The sequence below is a fragment of the Dama dama genome, chromosome X, assembly GCF_033118175.1.
Source record: "Dama dama isolate Ldn47 chromosome X, ASM3311817v1, whole genome shotgun sequence".
In the NCBI taxonomy this organism is placed as follows: domain Eukaryota; kingdom Metazoa; phylum Chordata; class Mammalia; order Artiodactyla; family Cervidae; genus Dama; species Dama dama.
The window spans coordinates 26,740,591-26,756,937 of NC_083714.1; the positions used below are offsets into that span (position 1 = coordinate 26,740,591).

Genomic DNA, 16,347 nt, shown 5'->3' on the forward strand with positions numbered 1-16,347 from the left:
CTGCCTCCTGAGAAACCTGTACGCAGGTCAAGAAGCAACAGTTAGAACTGGACATGGAATAATGCACTGGTTCAAAACTTGGAAAGGAGTATGTCAAGGCTGTATATTGTCACCCTGCTTATTTAACTTATATGAAGAGTACATCATGCAAAATGCTGGGTTAGATGAAGCTCAAGCTGGAATCAAGATTGCTGGGAGAAAATATCAATAGCCTCATATATGCAGATGACACTACCCTAATGGCAGAAAGAAAAGAGGAACTAAAGAGCCTCTTGATAAAAGTGAAAAAGGAGAGTGAAAAAGCTGGCTTAAAACTCAACATTCAAGAAACTAAGATCATGGCATCTGGTCCCATCACTTCATGGCAAATAGGGGGAAACAATGGAAACAGTGACAGATTTTACTTTCCTGGGCTCCAAAATCACTGTGGATGGTGACTGCAGACATGAAATTAAAAGACCCTTGCTCCATGGAAGGAAAGCTATGACAAACCCAGACAGTCTATCCAAAAGCAGAGGCATCATTTGTCGACAAAGTCCATCTAGTCAAAGCTATGTTTTTTTCTAATAGTCATGTATGGGTGTGAGAACTGGACCATAAAGAAGGCTGAGTGCCGAAGAATTGATGCTTTTGAACTGTGTTGTTGGAGAAGACCCTTGAGAGTCCCTTGGACTGTAAGAAGATCCAAACTCAATCCCAAAGGAAATCAGCCCTAATTATTCATTGGAAGGACTGATGCTGAATCTGAAGCTCCAATACTTTGGTCACCCGATTTGAAGAGCTGACTCATTGGAAAAGACCCCGATGCTGGGAAAGATTGAGGGCAAAAAGCAATGGGGGCAGCAGAGGATGAGATGGTTGGATGGCATCACCGACTCAACGGACATGAGTTTGAGCAAGCCCCAGGAGATAGTGGAGGACAGAGGAGCCTGGCGTGCTGCAGTCCATGGGGTCACAAAGAGTCAGATACAACTTAGCGACTGAACAACAACAATTTGGAGTGAAAGGGTTATGCCTTGATTCCCCATAACAACCAGTGACTGGATGCAGGTTTCCCTGGGAAGGAAGTATTACTTTAAGCTAGGCAACTCTCTTCAGGAAACAACTTTCCCAGAGTCTGAAGGTGTAAGCCCTTTGGCTGAAGGGGAATCTGGATGGTAGAGCCTTTACCAAGACAACTTCCTCGTTTAGCAAGAGTAGCCCAACAACCGCTCCAGTGGGATTGGATTGGTCATAGCTGTGGCCCAACTCTTCATCCACAATCACTGTGGCACCCCTCTATTGTTATGTTCCTGTGTTATCTGGAAAGTGTGGAAATGTTAGCTGCTCAGTTGTGCCCAACTCTTTGTGACCCCATGGACTGCAGCCTGCCAGGCCCCTCTATCCATGGAATTCTCCAGGCAAGAAAAGAATACTGGAGTGAGTTGCCATTTCCTTCTCCAACGGATCTTTCTGACCCAGGGATCGAACCTGGGTCTCCTACACTACACTGCAGGCAGATTCTTTACCAACTATGCTACCAGGGAAGCCTGTGTCATCTTGGTTGAATGCAAATGGCAAGCAATCTATCCTTCAGTCAGTTACCTATGTGGTAGCTCTCATTCTTTAAACTAAAGAAGAAACAGAATTTGGACAGCAGCAGCGGTTTGGAATCAGGATGAGAGAATTTCCTGCTCAAATAAAAGTAGCTTTCAGTATTGCAAAGCTGAGCACATTAAAGCTCACACACAGTGGAGGACAATTCTGAAGCTGCTAAGACAGCAGAATTATTTTTACAAAGCCAAGGCTTTTGTTATACGCACCTCACCTCCTACAATCTCTGACGCCTGCTTCTGCCCTGCCTCCAAACTTTTCTTTTTTCTTTTTTTCCTCCCTCAAACTCACATTTACTGTCTTTGGTCAGCTGTAATAGGAAACAGTCAAGCTATAACAAATTAGGTACGAAAGCAAATGAAAGTGCTTTGTTTTTTGGTGGATTGCTCACTGACATGTACTGCACTAAGGTGACTGTTCCCCCCAGAGTTGTTGAGTACACAGCCACACATGCTCGCAGACACAAAGAAACTCTGCAAGGTGAGAAGATACTACAGAGTTAAGCCACAGTTCTGATTTGCTCAGAAATGTGAGCGAGGCTCATAGCCCAGAAGGCCCCAGACCCAAGCTCATTGAGAAATCAGTCTGCTTTTTCTATTTAATTTTTGAATAGGTGATGCATCCACATGGTTCAGAGAACAAAAGTATAAAAACATCTATAAAATCAGTGTTTATTAAGCGCCTTTGCATTTGTGGCAGCAGGCAGCATATAGAGCAGCACTCATTTGTCATCCATGTCTTCCAGGAGCTTATGCTCTGAGCGGACAGCATGGGTTGTATTTTTTAATCTTTATTGTTTTTGAACTTACAGAAAATAATACCTGCTTCTTGTAAAAAAGTCAAACATTACATAAATAAATGACAGTGCAAGTAGAAGTTCTTGGTAATTCTACACCTCCAAGATAACTACTGCCAATTCCTTCGAATTTTTTTCTATACACTTCAGATTTTTTTTTTTTTTACAGAAATGGAACTACACTACAAATGCTATTTTGCAGCTTTTTCCTATGGAATAGTATATTGCAGAAATTTTTCTTTTTGTTATATAGAGATTGAGCTATCTCTTTAACAGTAGTATAGTATTCCATGGTTATGTACTATGCTTTATTTATCCAGTTCTATTTTGAATTTTTAAATGCCTATTGTACAGCTCTTCAAATTGGTTTATCCACAGCTTGTAACTGATTTACCTTGATTTAAATCTACACATCTCAGGAGAATGTATGAGTACTCAGTAACAGAAGCGTCATGGAGAAAGAGAGTCAGCCACAAAGGTCTACAGGTAGGAAGGGATGCCAGGAAAAGGGACAGACAGGTGCAACTGCCTTGAGTAGGTAACAATGAGAGTACTGCATAAGTGGATAAAAACCATCTCTCAGATTTGAGCAACTGTGAAAATAGGGGAGAAATAAAGACTTGGATAGGGTGAATTTTTTAAAAGGGAGATAAATCAGGTTGGAATGGAATGAGTCTTGATGCATGGATGGAGAGTTGTTATACAGCAAAGGTTTTATAAAGAGAATTGACATGCTTTAGTTGAATTCAAGCTTGAAATTAATTAACAAAATAATATGGCTACTTAGAAGTATTAGAGAGGGTGCTAAAATAATAGCCCATATCAAAGCAAGCAGTAATCCACATTGATCAAATCACATATGAATTATGAGGATCAATAAAATATTGACAAATGTCCATAGGAGAGAGACAGAACAGTGAGGGAAACTATCATGAAACTGTTGAAGGATTGGGGCATTTTTAGCCTGAAGAAAAAAAATATACTGGGATATAGGCATATGCTGTTTTTAAAAATGTGAAGGACCATCACGTGGAAAGGGGGTTCAATTTGTCTCTTTGGTTCCAAAATAGTAGAACAGGATGAGCAAGCAGAGATTACAAGAATGTAGGTTTTGACTCAGACAAAAAACTTGTACTTTGTTAAAGGGTATATTTTTAAAGTTTAGTTTCAATATAGCAAGATACCCTGTGTAATTTCATTACTAGTACTATTCAGCCAACACTTTCTTCATAAATAGTACAGAAGTAAAATTCAACCTTGTCCTTTCTGAATGTTCATAAATTCTTAATTAGTGGGATTCAAAATAATGAGGCCTCATTGTACATTTCTGAAGAAAGATTTTCCAACACTTTAATCTTTTCTTTCCTATGCTTATTTCTTAATCTCATGTCTTGGCCCACCATGTGCCCTCAACTCCCACTAAAGCAGAGAGCACATCAAAAAGCCACAAGAAAATGTAAATCTGAGAAATAAATACATGTGGTTAGTTTAAAAAGAGTAAGCATTAACATTTAAAGCAATGGTAATTTACTCCTATCTGTAATTTTGAGCTCCTGTGCTGAAATTGCTCATTGGAAATTACCAAGTACTTGGGTCTCATTTGTGATCTTCTTCCCAAGTACACCCAGCACACAAAAGAGTCATCATGACTGCCTGAGTCACTGCTACCATCTCCCCGAAGCACACTCTCCAAACGTCAATACCATTTTCTCTGGTGCAATGAAGATGACCCCCAACAATAACCTGCTTACACTACAGGGTGAGCCTGAGGTGGAGAACCTGGAATGTGTTCCAAGAGCAGCACCATTATCCTCCATTCTCTCCTCCTCCTGGAGCCAAATTGTTAGGTCACAGATTATTTGGGTCTTGCAAATCATCCCATTATCCACTCCCATTAGTCATTACCTAAATATAAATGGAAAACAATTTAATGGAGCAAAAGGAGCTGCTTTTGACCATATCCCAATCAAATAATGTCTATGCCTGATGAAATTATACTCAGATCATGGATTCATGCAGAAGCAAAAATATAAACATGATACAATATTAAGAGATACGAATACTCTCAAAGACCAGTACATACAAAACCCTTGTGTTCTTCTGTGGTTCAGACAGACAGACTGTTCTTTCCAGCTTCTCAAGCCCTGATTCTAAAAAGTTTACCCAAAACTCAAGCATTAGATCTTTTCTCTTTCCCATGCAGCATAGATCCAGAAGGCTAGTAGTTAATAGTTGTCTGACATAAATTAGCTTAAAAAAGAACTGAGAATCTTTAATCAATTGAATTCAGAAAGGGGAAGAACTCAGGAAGACTTAATATGATTGAATGCTTTTGTAATGCTGTGAACAAAGAAACAGTATGCTATCTTTGTTATAGACTGTTTTTGTCATGTTTTCTGAGAGTTATATTGCTTGGGAGACATAATTTACTTTGTTGGAGAGTCATATCCATGTAAGGATCAGCCATATTATAATGAGGTTCTATCTCTACTAAAGCTATTCCTAATTCTGAAGACTGTTGATGTGGAAGATGAAGGAAAGGACAGATTGTGGCCAGAAATAAGAAAGAAGCTACTGGCATTCATTCTATAGATATTTTGATAAGCCTATCAATAAAAATAATTAGGTACTATAATTCAGCTGTGATTGCTCAAGTACAGACTTGATAAGCACCTAGCCTAGCACCACAAGTTGAATCTTCTTTCTTTTCAAACAGGATAGAGATATGCCAACTGTCCGAAATGTTAAGACTGAGGTTATGAGGAAGCCTGCTGTCCACAAGGGATAAGGTTCAAGGGAACCCAATGGACTGTGACTAAAACCTCACTAGAACCTTTAATACCTACAGAAAGATTTTTAAAAGAAAAAATAATCAAGATAGCTGTTTTCCCTTCTTTCAGGATTTTCCATCCTCCAAGCGATTATGGAAGCAGCAGTACAAAACAACTGGCAGGTGACAGCAAGGTCTGTGGGAAACATCAAGGACGTCCAAGAATTCAGGCGCATCATTGAAGAAATGGACAGGAGGCAGGAAAAACGGTACTTGATTGACTGCGAGGTAGAAAGGATTAACACAATTTTGGAACAGGTAGGTTTGAGACTTATTCCACCCCTTTCAACCTGTTAAATCATCAACCTGAGGCGGTTCCCATATCTGCTAATAAATTAAGTAGCCAACAGACTAAACTTGCCAACAGTTTTGATAGTCTCTCTAATCCTTTTTTCCTCCCCAGTGGCTGCAGAAGAGAGAGAAACAAAAGAAAATCTAAGCTGTTGAAAATTGCATAGCATGATTATTCTGGTAGTCTCTGCAATTTAATGCTACTTATCAGATAAACACACCCTTCCACACCTCTGTTTCTTAGATAGCTGAAGATTTCAGAGTAATCCCCTTCCTTTCCCACACCTTCCTCCCAGCAAGGAACAGACAAGGGATTAGGCAGGGAGAAAGAGTAGTGTTTTTATTTCAGAGAACAAGAAAGAGAGAATGAATGAGAATATGTGTGTATATAATTGAAGACCATTTTAAAAGTAAGGTGGCATATGAGAAAAAATGATTGTGGTTTTTAAAATGTGAAGAAAATGAAAAAGCCTCAGACTGGGGAAAAAAATACAATTTGATAGGCCAAAAGATACTCATTGTTAATCTTGGATATTTAAATAGAAAACTGAAAACTATGAGAAGAACTGTTTCACCCTAAGCCAGATGGATATTCTGTTTGGAGTAAAGAGTCAAATAGAAATGTGGTGAAAGTTTATTATTTTCCTTAGCAGTCTCAATTTGCCAGTTAATAACAAAGTGCCCATGCTGCCATAAACAAAACTGTAAGGGAAACATTTCCATTCTAATTCGATCCCAGTGTACCTAGGGGCCAAAACAGCTTCAGAGATTGAAATTATAATGAGCAGTCATTGCCTGGGAGAGCTGTTTTATAGCAAATTAAATATTAACAATTTGTCAGATATGCCCCCGTAAGAAGAGAATGTTAAAAAAAAAAAAAAAATTGGTAAGAAAGAGAAGGAAAAGGAGGGAAGGGGAGAGAAGAGGAATGAGTTCGGAAGAAAGGAAGCATGACAGTCCATCACAGAGATAGAAAGCTGTCCCCTTCTTAGGAACACCATCATCTCTAGTGAACCAACGTCACAAAAAAATCTAGAGCACTAGCCTGGCTAAATCAAATTTTGCAACTAACATTCTCTTAAGCTACCCAAATGATCCACCCCTCCCTTCCAAAAGAAAAAAAAAACTGCCTTTGATTTTCTTAGATCTTGAAAGTGAAGAATCAGGTCAGTGATGTTGGTATATGTACTCCATGCCCTCTAAAATTTTATACCAAAATAGCCTTTTAGTGGGTGACCTACTTAATAGCCTAAAGCAGAGGTCTTGTCATGCTTTGTTTTCCTTCTTTTGTACTAGTGACTTTGGTTTCTTGAATAGTTTACATTCTGATAAGTCTTTGGGGGGGTTATAGGAACTTATACTGGAATCTGGGGTTTTTTCAGCATGACATAGTAGAAAAAGCAGTGGATAGAGCTGTGATTCCATATAGCTCTGGGATCTTGCGTATTTAATATATCTCTGCCTCAGTTGTCTCATCTATATAATGGGGAAAATAAAATATGCTCTTCCTCACATGGTTGGTATAATTGCTTTGAAAGGCATAAAATGCTATAGAAAAAATGATTGTTATTACTGAAGATTTTCAGGAAAACTAAACTAACATTATCTGAAAGCCCTGTTCTTTCTTATAATGTCTCAATTGCTATCTGTCTTTCTTCTGGATGCACATTCACAGCATCCCTCATAATACTTTCTATACAACTTTTCAGAGAACATTGTTCAAAGAAAAGTTTTAACAACATTCAAGTAAGGCCAGAGAGTTAATTTCACTTATTCTTTTCCCCACTTTCAAAAAATTGTCACAAAATGATCTACTCATGATTGCTTTCTTTATCATTTAAGGAATTTCTACTAAGTCATTAAGTACTATGAGATAGGAATCTTGCTTGTCTTGTTTGCTGCTGTATATTTGGTGTCTAGCTGAGTACCTGGCATGTAGTGTTGGATGGAAAGATGGATGGGTGGATGAATAGATGGATGGATGAATACTGAACAAGTATATTCTAATAAGTTGTACTGTGATGTTGCTATGCTTCCATCAAGAGGCAGAATAGTGTCTACAATCACATGATGTGATTACTAAAGTACACATTTTCTCAAAGATTTAAGATGGTAGCTCTCTGCTCAAGCTGGTTTTGATACCACGAATTTGCCAAAATTGATTTCTTTATATAAAAATAGATTTCTCACTAAACTAAATTCTTTAAATTAAACAATAAACATGACATTTCTTTAGAGTAAACATTATTTTAAATTGACTACTAAGATACAGAGATATCACTTTTCTCATTAGTTCCTAACCATTCTGGACAAACTTATCATAATTCACTATACAGATTCTAGTTAGAAAGATAACATTTATAACTCCAGTAGTATCAAGTTTTCCCCCCAGATGCTCCCATTTTCCAAGGGTATTTTAAACTTTGAGCTTATTTTCATGGAAAGAAATTTCTATAGTCTCCCATAAAATGACTGTTCATGCCACTATTTGAGGTGAAAGAGCTTATTATTAATAAAACCACTACAACCGTATTCCCTATAAACCAGACTCTGGCATAAAGTAAGTTCATATTATATTCTATATCCAATGGGTGTTAATGAAAAGACTTCAGTGTGGTATAATTTTTCAAATATTAGTGTATTTTCAATATATTGCTATCTAGTATAACCTCCCCATTTCATAATATAGGTTCTCATTTTTCTTATGAATGTTCAAACAGTTATGGGGCAAGTCGCAATTCTTCCAACATTTCCTCAAGAGCTTTTTTTTTTTAATCTCTCTCAATTGTTCAGACCACAGCATGAAAAACAAAATTCAATTAGGTGCACAATAACTGTCTTTAATCTTTCATCTTGACAATTAATCTATACGGAAAGCATTCCAAACTTATAGCTACAAAAATTAACATACAAAAGGACAACGCTAGAGATAGTTGAAACCAGGATGGGTTATCAGAACTCAAAGAGACTATTTAGAAACTGCAGATCCTGAATCTAAGAATTAAGAGTACTTTCCACAGGAAGATTTAGATGCCCTAGGAAGAATGAACCATTGACCTGACCTTCTAGAGCATTCCTATTACTGCATTGTGTTTATGAGTCCCTCCCCCACTGGTAGACACTGCCTTACTTCAATGACCAACCTAAACACTCACTTTTGAAAAAGTTGCCTCTCATAGAATTATCTACACATGACTGAACAGAGCTACCATCCCAGGAGTGTCTACCTGTGGACTGCTTTGGAAAGGCAGGCCCCATAAAATGAATGGCTCTGTTGGATGTTTCATGCTTATTTGGAGAGGCAACATAGCATGGAGTTTCCAAGTATGGACCCTGGAACCAGTCTGCATGGATTCTGTCACTAGCAGTGTGGCCTGGAGCCAATTACTTAACTTTCTGTGTCTCCATTTCCTGGTTGTAAAATGCAAGTGATATCTGTTCCTTAATGAGTAAATATAGGCAAAGCATTCTGAAAATTTCCGAACACATAGTGTTTGCATTGTTCTTTGATGCTAAACAAAGTGTTAATCTAAACATAGATTATCTCATTTGAGCCTCGCTATGGGAAGCAGGCAGGGCAGATGTGTTTATCTCAGATTTACAGATGATAAATTGATGCTTAGAGATATTTAGATGATTTGTCCAAATGTGGACAAATCACATTTGTCCTAGGACTCTGTACAGTCCTAGGAAGTGGCGGAGCAAGAATGAAACTCAAGTCTTCTGACTCCCAGTCCAGTGCTCTTACCCCTGCACTAAACAATTTAATTTCTAAGTTGTTTATTAAATATGTAGCCAATACCAACCCCTAGATTAGGCCCATGCATCAGGTTACATCTTAGAACAATTGCAATGCAATTGGAGAAGATCCAGAGAAGTGCAGCAAAACACGATTAAAGCAGTAGAAAATAGGGCCTATGAGGAAAGACTTTTAAATGAGTTGGTGCTGTTTAGTCTGGTGAAAAAGAGCCAGGAAGCAGTTTAATCACCATTCTCAAGTATAAAGAGTTATCATAAAGAAGGCACTGACCAACTGTTTCGGAGGCCTAAGGATAATACCAGAGTCAACAAGCTTAACTAGACTAGGGAGAAAGTCAGTCATACAAATGACTCATTACAAGGAGAGAGGGAACTGGAGGAGAGTAAAATCTTACCAGCTGGGGCTATGAGGTGAGGCTATTCTGAATTAGTGAAAAGTCAGATCTAGAATAGTTTTAAGATTGTTTTCAGGAACATACAAATATTCCAAGTCAAATTCTCTGTGAGGATAAGTAAATATCCTTACAGAAAAGGAGTCCCCAACCTCTGGACCACAGATGGCTACCAGTCCATGGCCAGTTAGGAACTGGGCCACGCAGCAGGAGGTGAGCAGCAGGTGAGTGAGTGAAGCTTCATCTGTATTTACAGCCGCTCCCCACATTACCGCCTGAGCGTCACCTCCTGTCAGATCAGTGGTGTTACTAGATTCTTATATGAATGCAAACCCTACTTTGAACTGTGCATGTGAGGGATCTAGGTTGCGTGTTCCTTATGAAAATCATCCTGAAACCACTCCCCCACCCCACCCAGTCTGTGGAAAAATTGTCTTCCACAAAACTGGTCCCTGGTGCCAAAAAGGTTGGGGACCACTGTTATTGAAGACTTATTTTAATAAATAGGTAAGAATATTTCCTAATTGCCTGTTCATTGGATATCAGAAAGGCTGTCTCCTTAAAGAGACTTAAACATCAGCCCTCAGTCTTTTTTTTTTTTTTTTTGCCACACCACATAGCATGTGGGATCTTAGTTCCCTGACCAGGGATTGAACCTGAGCCCCCTGCAATGGAGGCACAGAGTGTTAACCACTGGACCGCCAGGGAAGTCCTCCCCTTCAGTCTTTACTGTGTTTTTATTTTTCCCATAGATAACTCAAAGGTAAATCTCAGCATAGCTCCTGCTTGAATTCTAGAGTATGCAAATTTAGTAGAGTCCAAACCAATACATTTCAAAGTGCTTTGCAGAAAAAATATAGAATGTCTGATTTCCCCTAGAAATAGTTCAAGCTAAAATCACCTCCTCATGAAAAGTAGTGCTACTTAATGATAGAATCCTCAAGCAGGTCAGTCTCTTAGGTTCCTCTCATTTGATTCTGACAGTCACTTCAAAAACAGTCATTTTAAGAAATGAAGCAACCAAGTTAGTAAGTCAGTATTCTAAAGATAACAGTTTAAACAAGATAAACAATACTAGGGGGCCTTGTCAAGTGTGAGGCTATGACACAAAGAATGCATTGCTCACTCCAAAATATGTCTAGCAATTGGGGTTACTTAGAGCACTGCCACCAATGGCTAGACCCAGGTGGCGCTAGTGGTAAAGAACCCGCCTGCCAGTGCATATTAGACATAAGAGGCTCAGGTTCGATCCCTGAGTCAGGAAGATCCCCTGGAAGAGGACACAGCAACGCACTCCAGTATTCTTGGCTGGAGAATTCCACGGACAGAGGAGCCTGGCAGACTGCAGTCCATAGAGTCTCATAGACTCGGACACGACTAAAACGATTTAGCATGCACAGAGCACTGTCACCAATGGCTAGACCTCTCTCAAGTGAAGTAAAAATGTTAAAGGCTTATGTCTTCTCCTGACTTGACCCCCCCACTCAGCACGTAGTGGTTCTCTCCAGTTCCCCTCCCCCTTTGGCTCCCCCTTTGTGCCAGCCTTTCCTCTCAATGATCCCTGTACAACCTTGAGCTAACTTGCCAGTTCATGTGCCAGTCTGAGGGTATCATCTCCTCTTCTTAGAATATTGTGTGGTATAGCTGAATAAACACACTCGGGAACTGAACAGACATGACTTTAAGTCTTAACTCCCTCACCTTCCTGTTGCATGACATTGAAGAAAGCGACAGTTTTTTGAGGCTCCATTTTCTCATGTTAAAAGACTGTTCCACTACCTTCCTTTCATGGGGTCCTCATGTGTTGTGAGGATCAAAGTAACATGGAGAGCACCTGACACCATAACTATCTTCTCATGAGTAGTAGGGTTCTGTGTGTATGAAAACGAGTTATTCAGGGACTGTTGCTCTAGAACAATGTCCTCATGGATCTCCCAAGATATCAGTTGAATCTAAGGTCTTATCATGAAAACAGAGTCTAAGACTTGAGCTATTCTTAGTTCTCATTAATATGTTTAGCATGTTAGACAACTTGTTTTTTCTCCAATGTAACATTGGATAACATACATTGATTGATAAGTGCAAGGACTATTTGAGAATTAACTAGATTTTTCATCATCACTTAAAATAATTAAAGGCACTCAAGCCTTGAACTCCATATGACAGATGGGCATTTTTAATAACAAATATGTTTTAAGTGCTTATAATGTTCCAGATACAATTTTAATCAATGTGGGTGGATATGTGCCCAATTCTATATCTCATGTGAGTTAATCTTCATATTAGCCCCATAAGGCAGATAGGAATAGTATCTCCATTTAACAGATGGAAGAACTGAGACTTAGAGTTTATAGAGCTAATAACTGGTGAAGCCAGACGTTGAACCCAGGGAGTCTGGCTCCAAATGCTGCTAATCATTGCAGTAATCAGTCCTGCATCTGACTGAGGTTTTCAATAGGAGTAGATTCAACCAGAGGTTAAAAGAGATAAGGACTCTGATGAAGCCTGGAGCAGCAGCTATGCTTACAACCAACCTTGTTAAACAATTAGCATTTCACAAAGATTTTCTCTACTTGATGAGGATCCATATTCCATTAATGCATGGAAGTGACAATGTGCCCCTTAAACCTAGCCTTTGGTAATGAATTCATTTATGATGAACAGGTTCATTTATTTGTGGCACCAAAGCAATCTAACTATGCAATGGGCTCCACAAGAGTAGAATAAATTGTGAGGGATACATTCTCAGAGTGGTATATAAGTACACCTAGAATTTCCATCTGCAGGCATTCATTCTCAGATAAAGAATCACGATCTTCATTATTTTATCAACAACTGCCCTAGGGGTTGCCCATTTCCTTCTTCCTTGCGAGGGAATGACGTGAACGTAACTGGCAATGTCTGGAAGGTACAGCTCACCTTCCTTTCATTAACTCCTGGAAACTCAAGCATAAACTAAGACTAGTTCTAGGAAAGCATAAACACCCACAGGATAAGTATCTGGGGTGGGTGCTCAGCCCTTCTGGGTCCCTAGACTTGAGCACCCAATATCATCCTTAAACTCAGGTGAGAAGGACTACTGCCTTGAGCTCCATGCTTTAAAGGATTTCTCATATCATAAACACAGAAACAGAAAGATTTTTTTTTCTTTTTGTTCTTGAGAGTTGTTGAAAGGTTAATAGCTGGTTGAACATCATGAGGAAAAAGGAAAAGGAAACATAAGGCAAACAGGGATGTCCACATCAGAGCACAAAGGTATATGGGGTCAAGGGTAGGGGCAATGAAGGAGAAAATGGCAACTCATGATGTAGGAAACCAGAGGAAAATGGATGATTTTGTTTAAAAGTGGCCTCCCCAAGTCACTCTAAGTGAAGAGGTTTAGCAGATAGTTTTTCCGGATATCTGCACTCTCTCACTGTATTCTACTTGAATGATGTCATTTTGGAAAACATGGAAAATTGTGCAGGAACCTCAAGTCACAAAAGTAAGCTTTTGTGGGGTGAGGAGCTTGCTCTCCTTGGCTTCTTCCACCTCATCCCAGTTTCAGGTAGATCCAGTATCCATCCAGGAAATCTAAGCCCTGGGCTCAGCTTCCACCCCAGCTCACCTTACCCTGCCCCAACAGGGTACAACAAATCCCCTACATATGAACAAGTTCCAATCTGAGAGCACATTCATAAGTCCAGTTTGTTCATGAGTCCAACAGAGTTAGCTTAGGTACCCAACTAATACAATCAGCTATATAGTACTGTACTGTAATAGGTTCATAATACTTTTCACACAAATAATATATAAAAAATAAACACAAAAAATAAAGAAACCATTTTTACCCTTTTACTACAGTACCTTGGCTTAGATGGTAAAAAATCTGCCTGCAATGCAAGAGGCACAGGTTCAACTCCTGGGTCGAGAAGATCCCCTGGAGGAGGGCATGGCAACCCATTCCAGTATACTTGCCTGGAGAATTCCATGGACAGAGGAACCTGGTGGGCTACAGTCCATGGGGTCACAAAGAGCTGGACACGACTGAGCGACCTCCACTTAACTTTTATCTTGAAAAGTACAGTAGTACCAGCTACATCACCACTGCTTTTATGCTTGCTTTAGACTATCCTGGGCTTGAAATAAAGGTACTGTCCTACTGTACTCTATATAGTACTGTACAGTGAAGTACACAAAAGCATAACCACTTGTAGAGGACACACGCACATGACAATGTATGCCAGGCACGTGAACTAACGTATATGGTTGGATGTGCGAACACACGTTCACATCTTTGAAAGTTCATATGTAGGGGACATACTGTATGTGAAATAGAGAATCTCATGTGTGTACCCTCAGGGAAATGAAACTCAAGACCTGAAAGATTGATTTCCTATAAGCACCTAATTTACAGAACGCTGAGCCTTCTCTCCCAACAATGAATATCTGCCAAGAATCTCCTCCCATCCACAAGCCAGTGAAGTTAGAACTTGTGCTCTGGTTGGGTGTGGGCCCCCACTTTGTGTTGTTCCTTTCTCATAAATGCAGCCCACTCCACACCTTCCACAGACTCCCCTGTAGTTTGCATTTCTTGAACTGCAATTTCTCTGCTATTTCCAAATAAACTCAATTTCTAGTAGCTTGAGCTTATGTCCATTTATCTCTCTATTTAGGTCGACAGGTGGATACACAGACCGAGCCAAGGCATATCTTGCTTTCCAACTTTGTAACATTTAGATGTGTGGTATGCAGTCCTCCATTTGTACTCTTGCTATGTGCCCTCAAAAAATTAGGGGTGAGCCTATTCCTATCTCTCTCATGGCCTAAAAACATAAATGTGCCTGTCAAAATGCCCAGTTTACTCCTGGAGTGTAGGTTTTTCTGAATATGCTAGGCTCATACACTGTGAATGCAGCTCTTCCAATCACCTATGGTGATATTTGCCTGGTGAGGCAGGGTTGAGGAGGGAGATTTTGCACACTAATAGAATCTCTTCCTGACTAGCTGAAACACTATGGAAAGTTAATCAAGTATCCAGTAGATCAGATACAGTGATGCTCCCATCATTCTTTTGGTAAGATTTTTATCCCACTGCTATCTCTCAGAAGTGGATACAAGCTACTCCAGAGAGTCTTCCCAACAATCTTGCATTTTTTGCTTTATCCCACAGATACTCCTTTTTACCCTATCCAACGTAAATAAAATAAGAAGGTCAGAGGACATGGTTAGGATAAATTATAGGTGTGAAGGAACAGCAATAGAGAAATTACTCGAATTCTTCCTTCTCCTTTCCATGCCCACTGCCACAACTCACCCTACATCTGGTCAGATCCTTTTCAACACTAGAGGTTATCTAAGAAAGATTCTCTGTACTCAGCATTCCAAAGTACTTCTCCTTTCAGAGGCATGGTTAGAAGCTGAGACTTAAACATTCTTCCACCACCACATAGTGATGGTTCTAAACTTCACATGCAGGTCTGTCTTCTCCATGACATTCACATTATATGCTTGGCTGAGTACCAGATAGGAGAGAAAACAGCTACACTGGAGACCCCTTGAACCAAAGCAAGATGCCATTTATTTTCCAGTATGTGTCTATAGGTGGAATGAATGCAAAGTCTTTCAGAATCTTCAAAAGACAAAAATAGATAAGGGATTTGGCAGGTGTTACTTACCTGGATTTCAAAGGGCAATCTGAGGCCATATCTTCATGATAGACGAACAAGATGCCACATAGAATAGGACCTCCTGGAGTGGACAAAATTGCTTAGCTACCTAAGAAATCACTGCATAATCAAGAGACAAATCACAAAAAAGAAGAAAGGCAAAGGTGTTAAACCTCTAGAATAGTTATTACAATTTACAAGGAAAATTTTTCAGACAAGGACCAGTCAACTGTTCTGAGATTAACATCACAAAAGGGCTTATATTCAGAGTACTATACTAGGCACTGTTGGCAGGAACAAACGTTCTCTTTCATTCTTTCCTTTTTAAAATTTGTAATAGCCCCTAGCAATGTGAGTCAAGGTAGAGAGCAACATTTCAACAAAGGTAAAATAATATAGTATATGCTAGGTACATATGGGCTGTAGAATTAAAGGAATTAGAAAAGCCTACAGCTTATTTTTGTATATGAGTAAACTAATCATAAAATGTAATGTCAGGGACTTCAGTACTGAGGTCCAGTACCTAAGACTCCGTGCTCCCAATGCAGGAGGCCTGGACTCAATCCCTGGTCAGGGAACTAGATCCCACATGCTGCAACCAAAGATCCCAAGTGTCACAACTAAGACCCAGTGAAGCCAAAATATATAAATCAATTAATTAATATAATTTAATAAAATATAAAGTCAAAGAAATGCTGGGCTGGATGAATCACAAGCTAGAATCAAGACTGCATGGAGAAATATCAACAACCTGAGATATGCAGATGATACCACTCTAATGGCAGAAAGTGAAGAGAAATTAAAGAGCCTCTTGATGAGGGTTAAAGAGGAGAGTGAAACACCTGGCTTAAAACTCAACATTCAGAAAACTAAGATCATGGCATCTGGTTCTATCACTTCATGGCTAATAGATGAGGAAAAAGTGGAAACAGTGGCAGATTTTATTTTCTTGGGCTCCAAAAATCCCTGCGAACAGTGACTATAGCCACTAAATTAAAAGACACTCCTTGGAAGAAAAGCTATGACAAACCTAGACAG

General features: G+C 39.4%; 1 protein-coding gene across 1 annotated transcript in view; it reads left to right on the plus strand.

Annotated features, from left to right (window-relative positions):
- The window catches only part of GRIA3 (glutamate ionotropic receptor AMPA type subunit 3), a 292,780-nt gene that overhangs the window by 137,345 nt on the left and 139,088 nt on the right, over window positions 1-16,347 (plus strand). Inside the window, exon 4 of the mRNA XM_061136405.1 lies at window positions 5,290-5,477. Within this exon, the coding sequence (XP_060992388.1) occupies window positions 5,290-5,477 (188 nt within the window). The remainder of the gene's footprint in view (window positions 1-5,289; window positions 5,478-16,347) is intronic.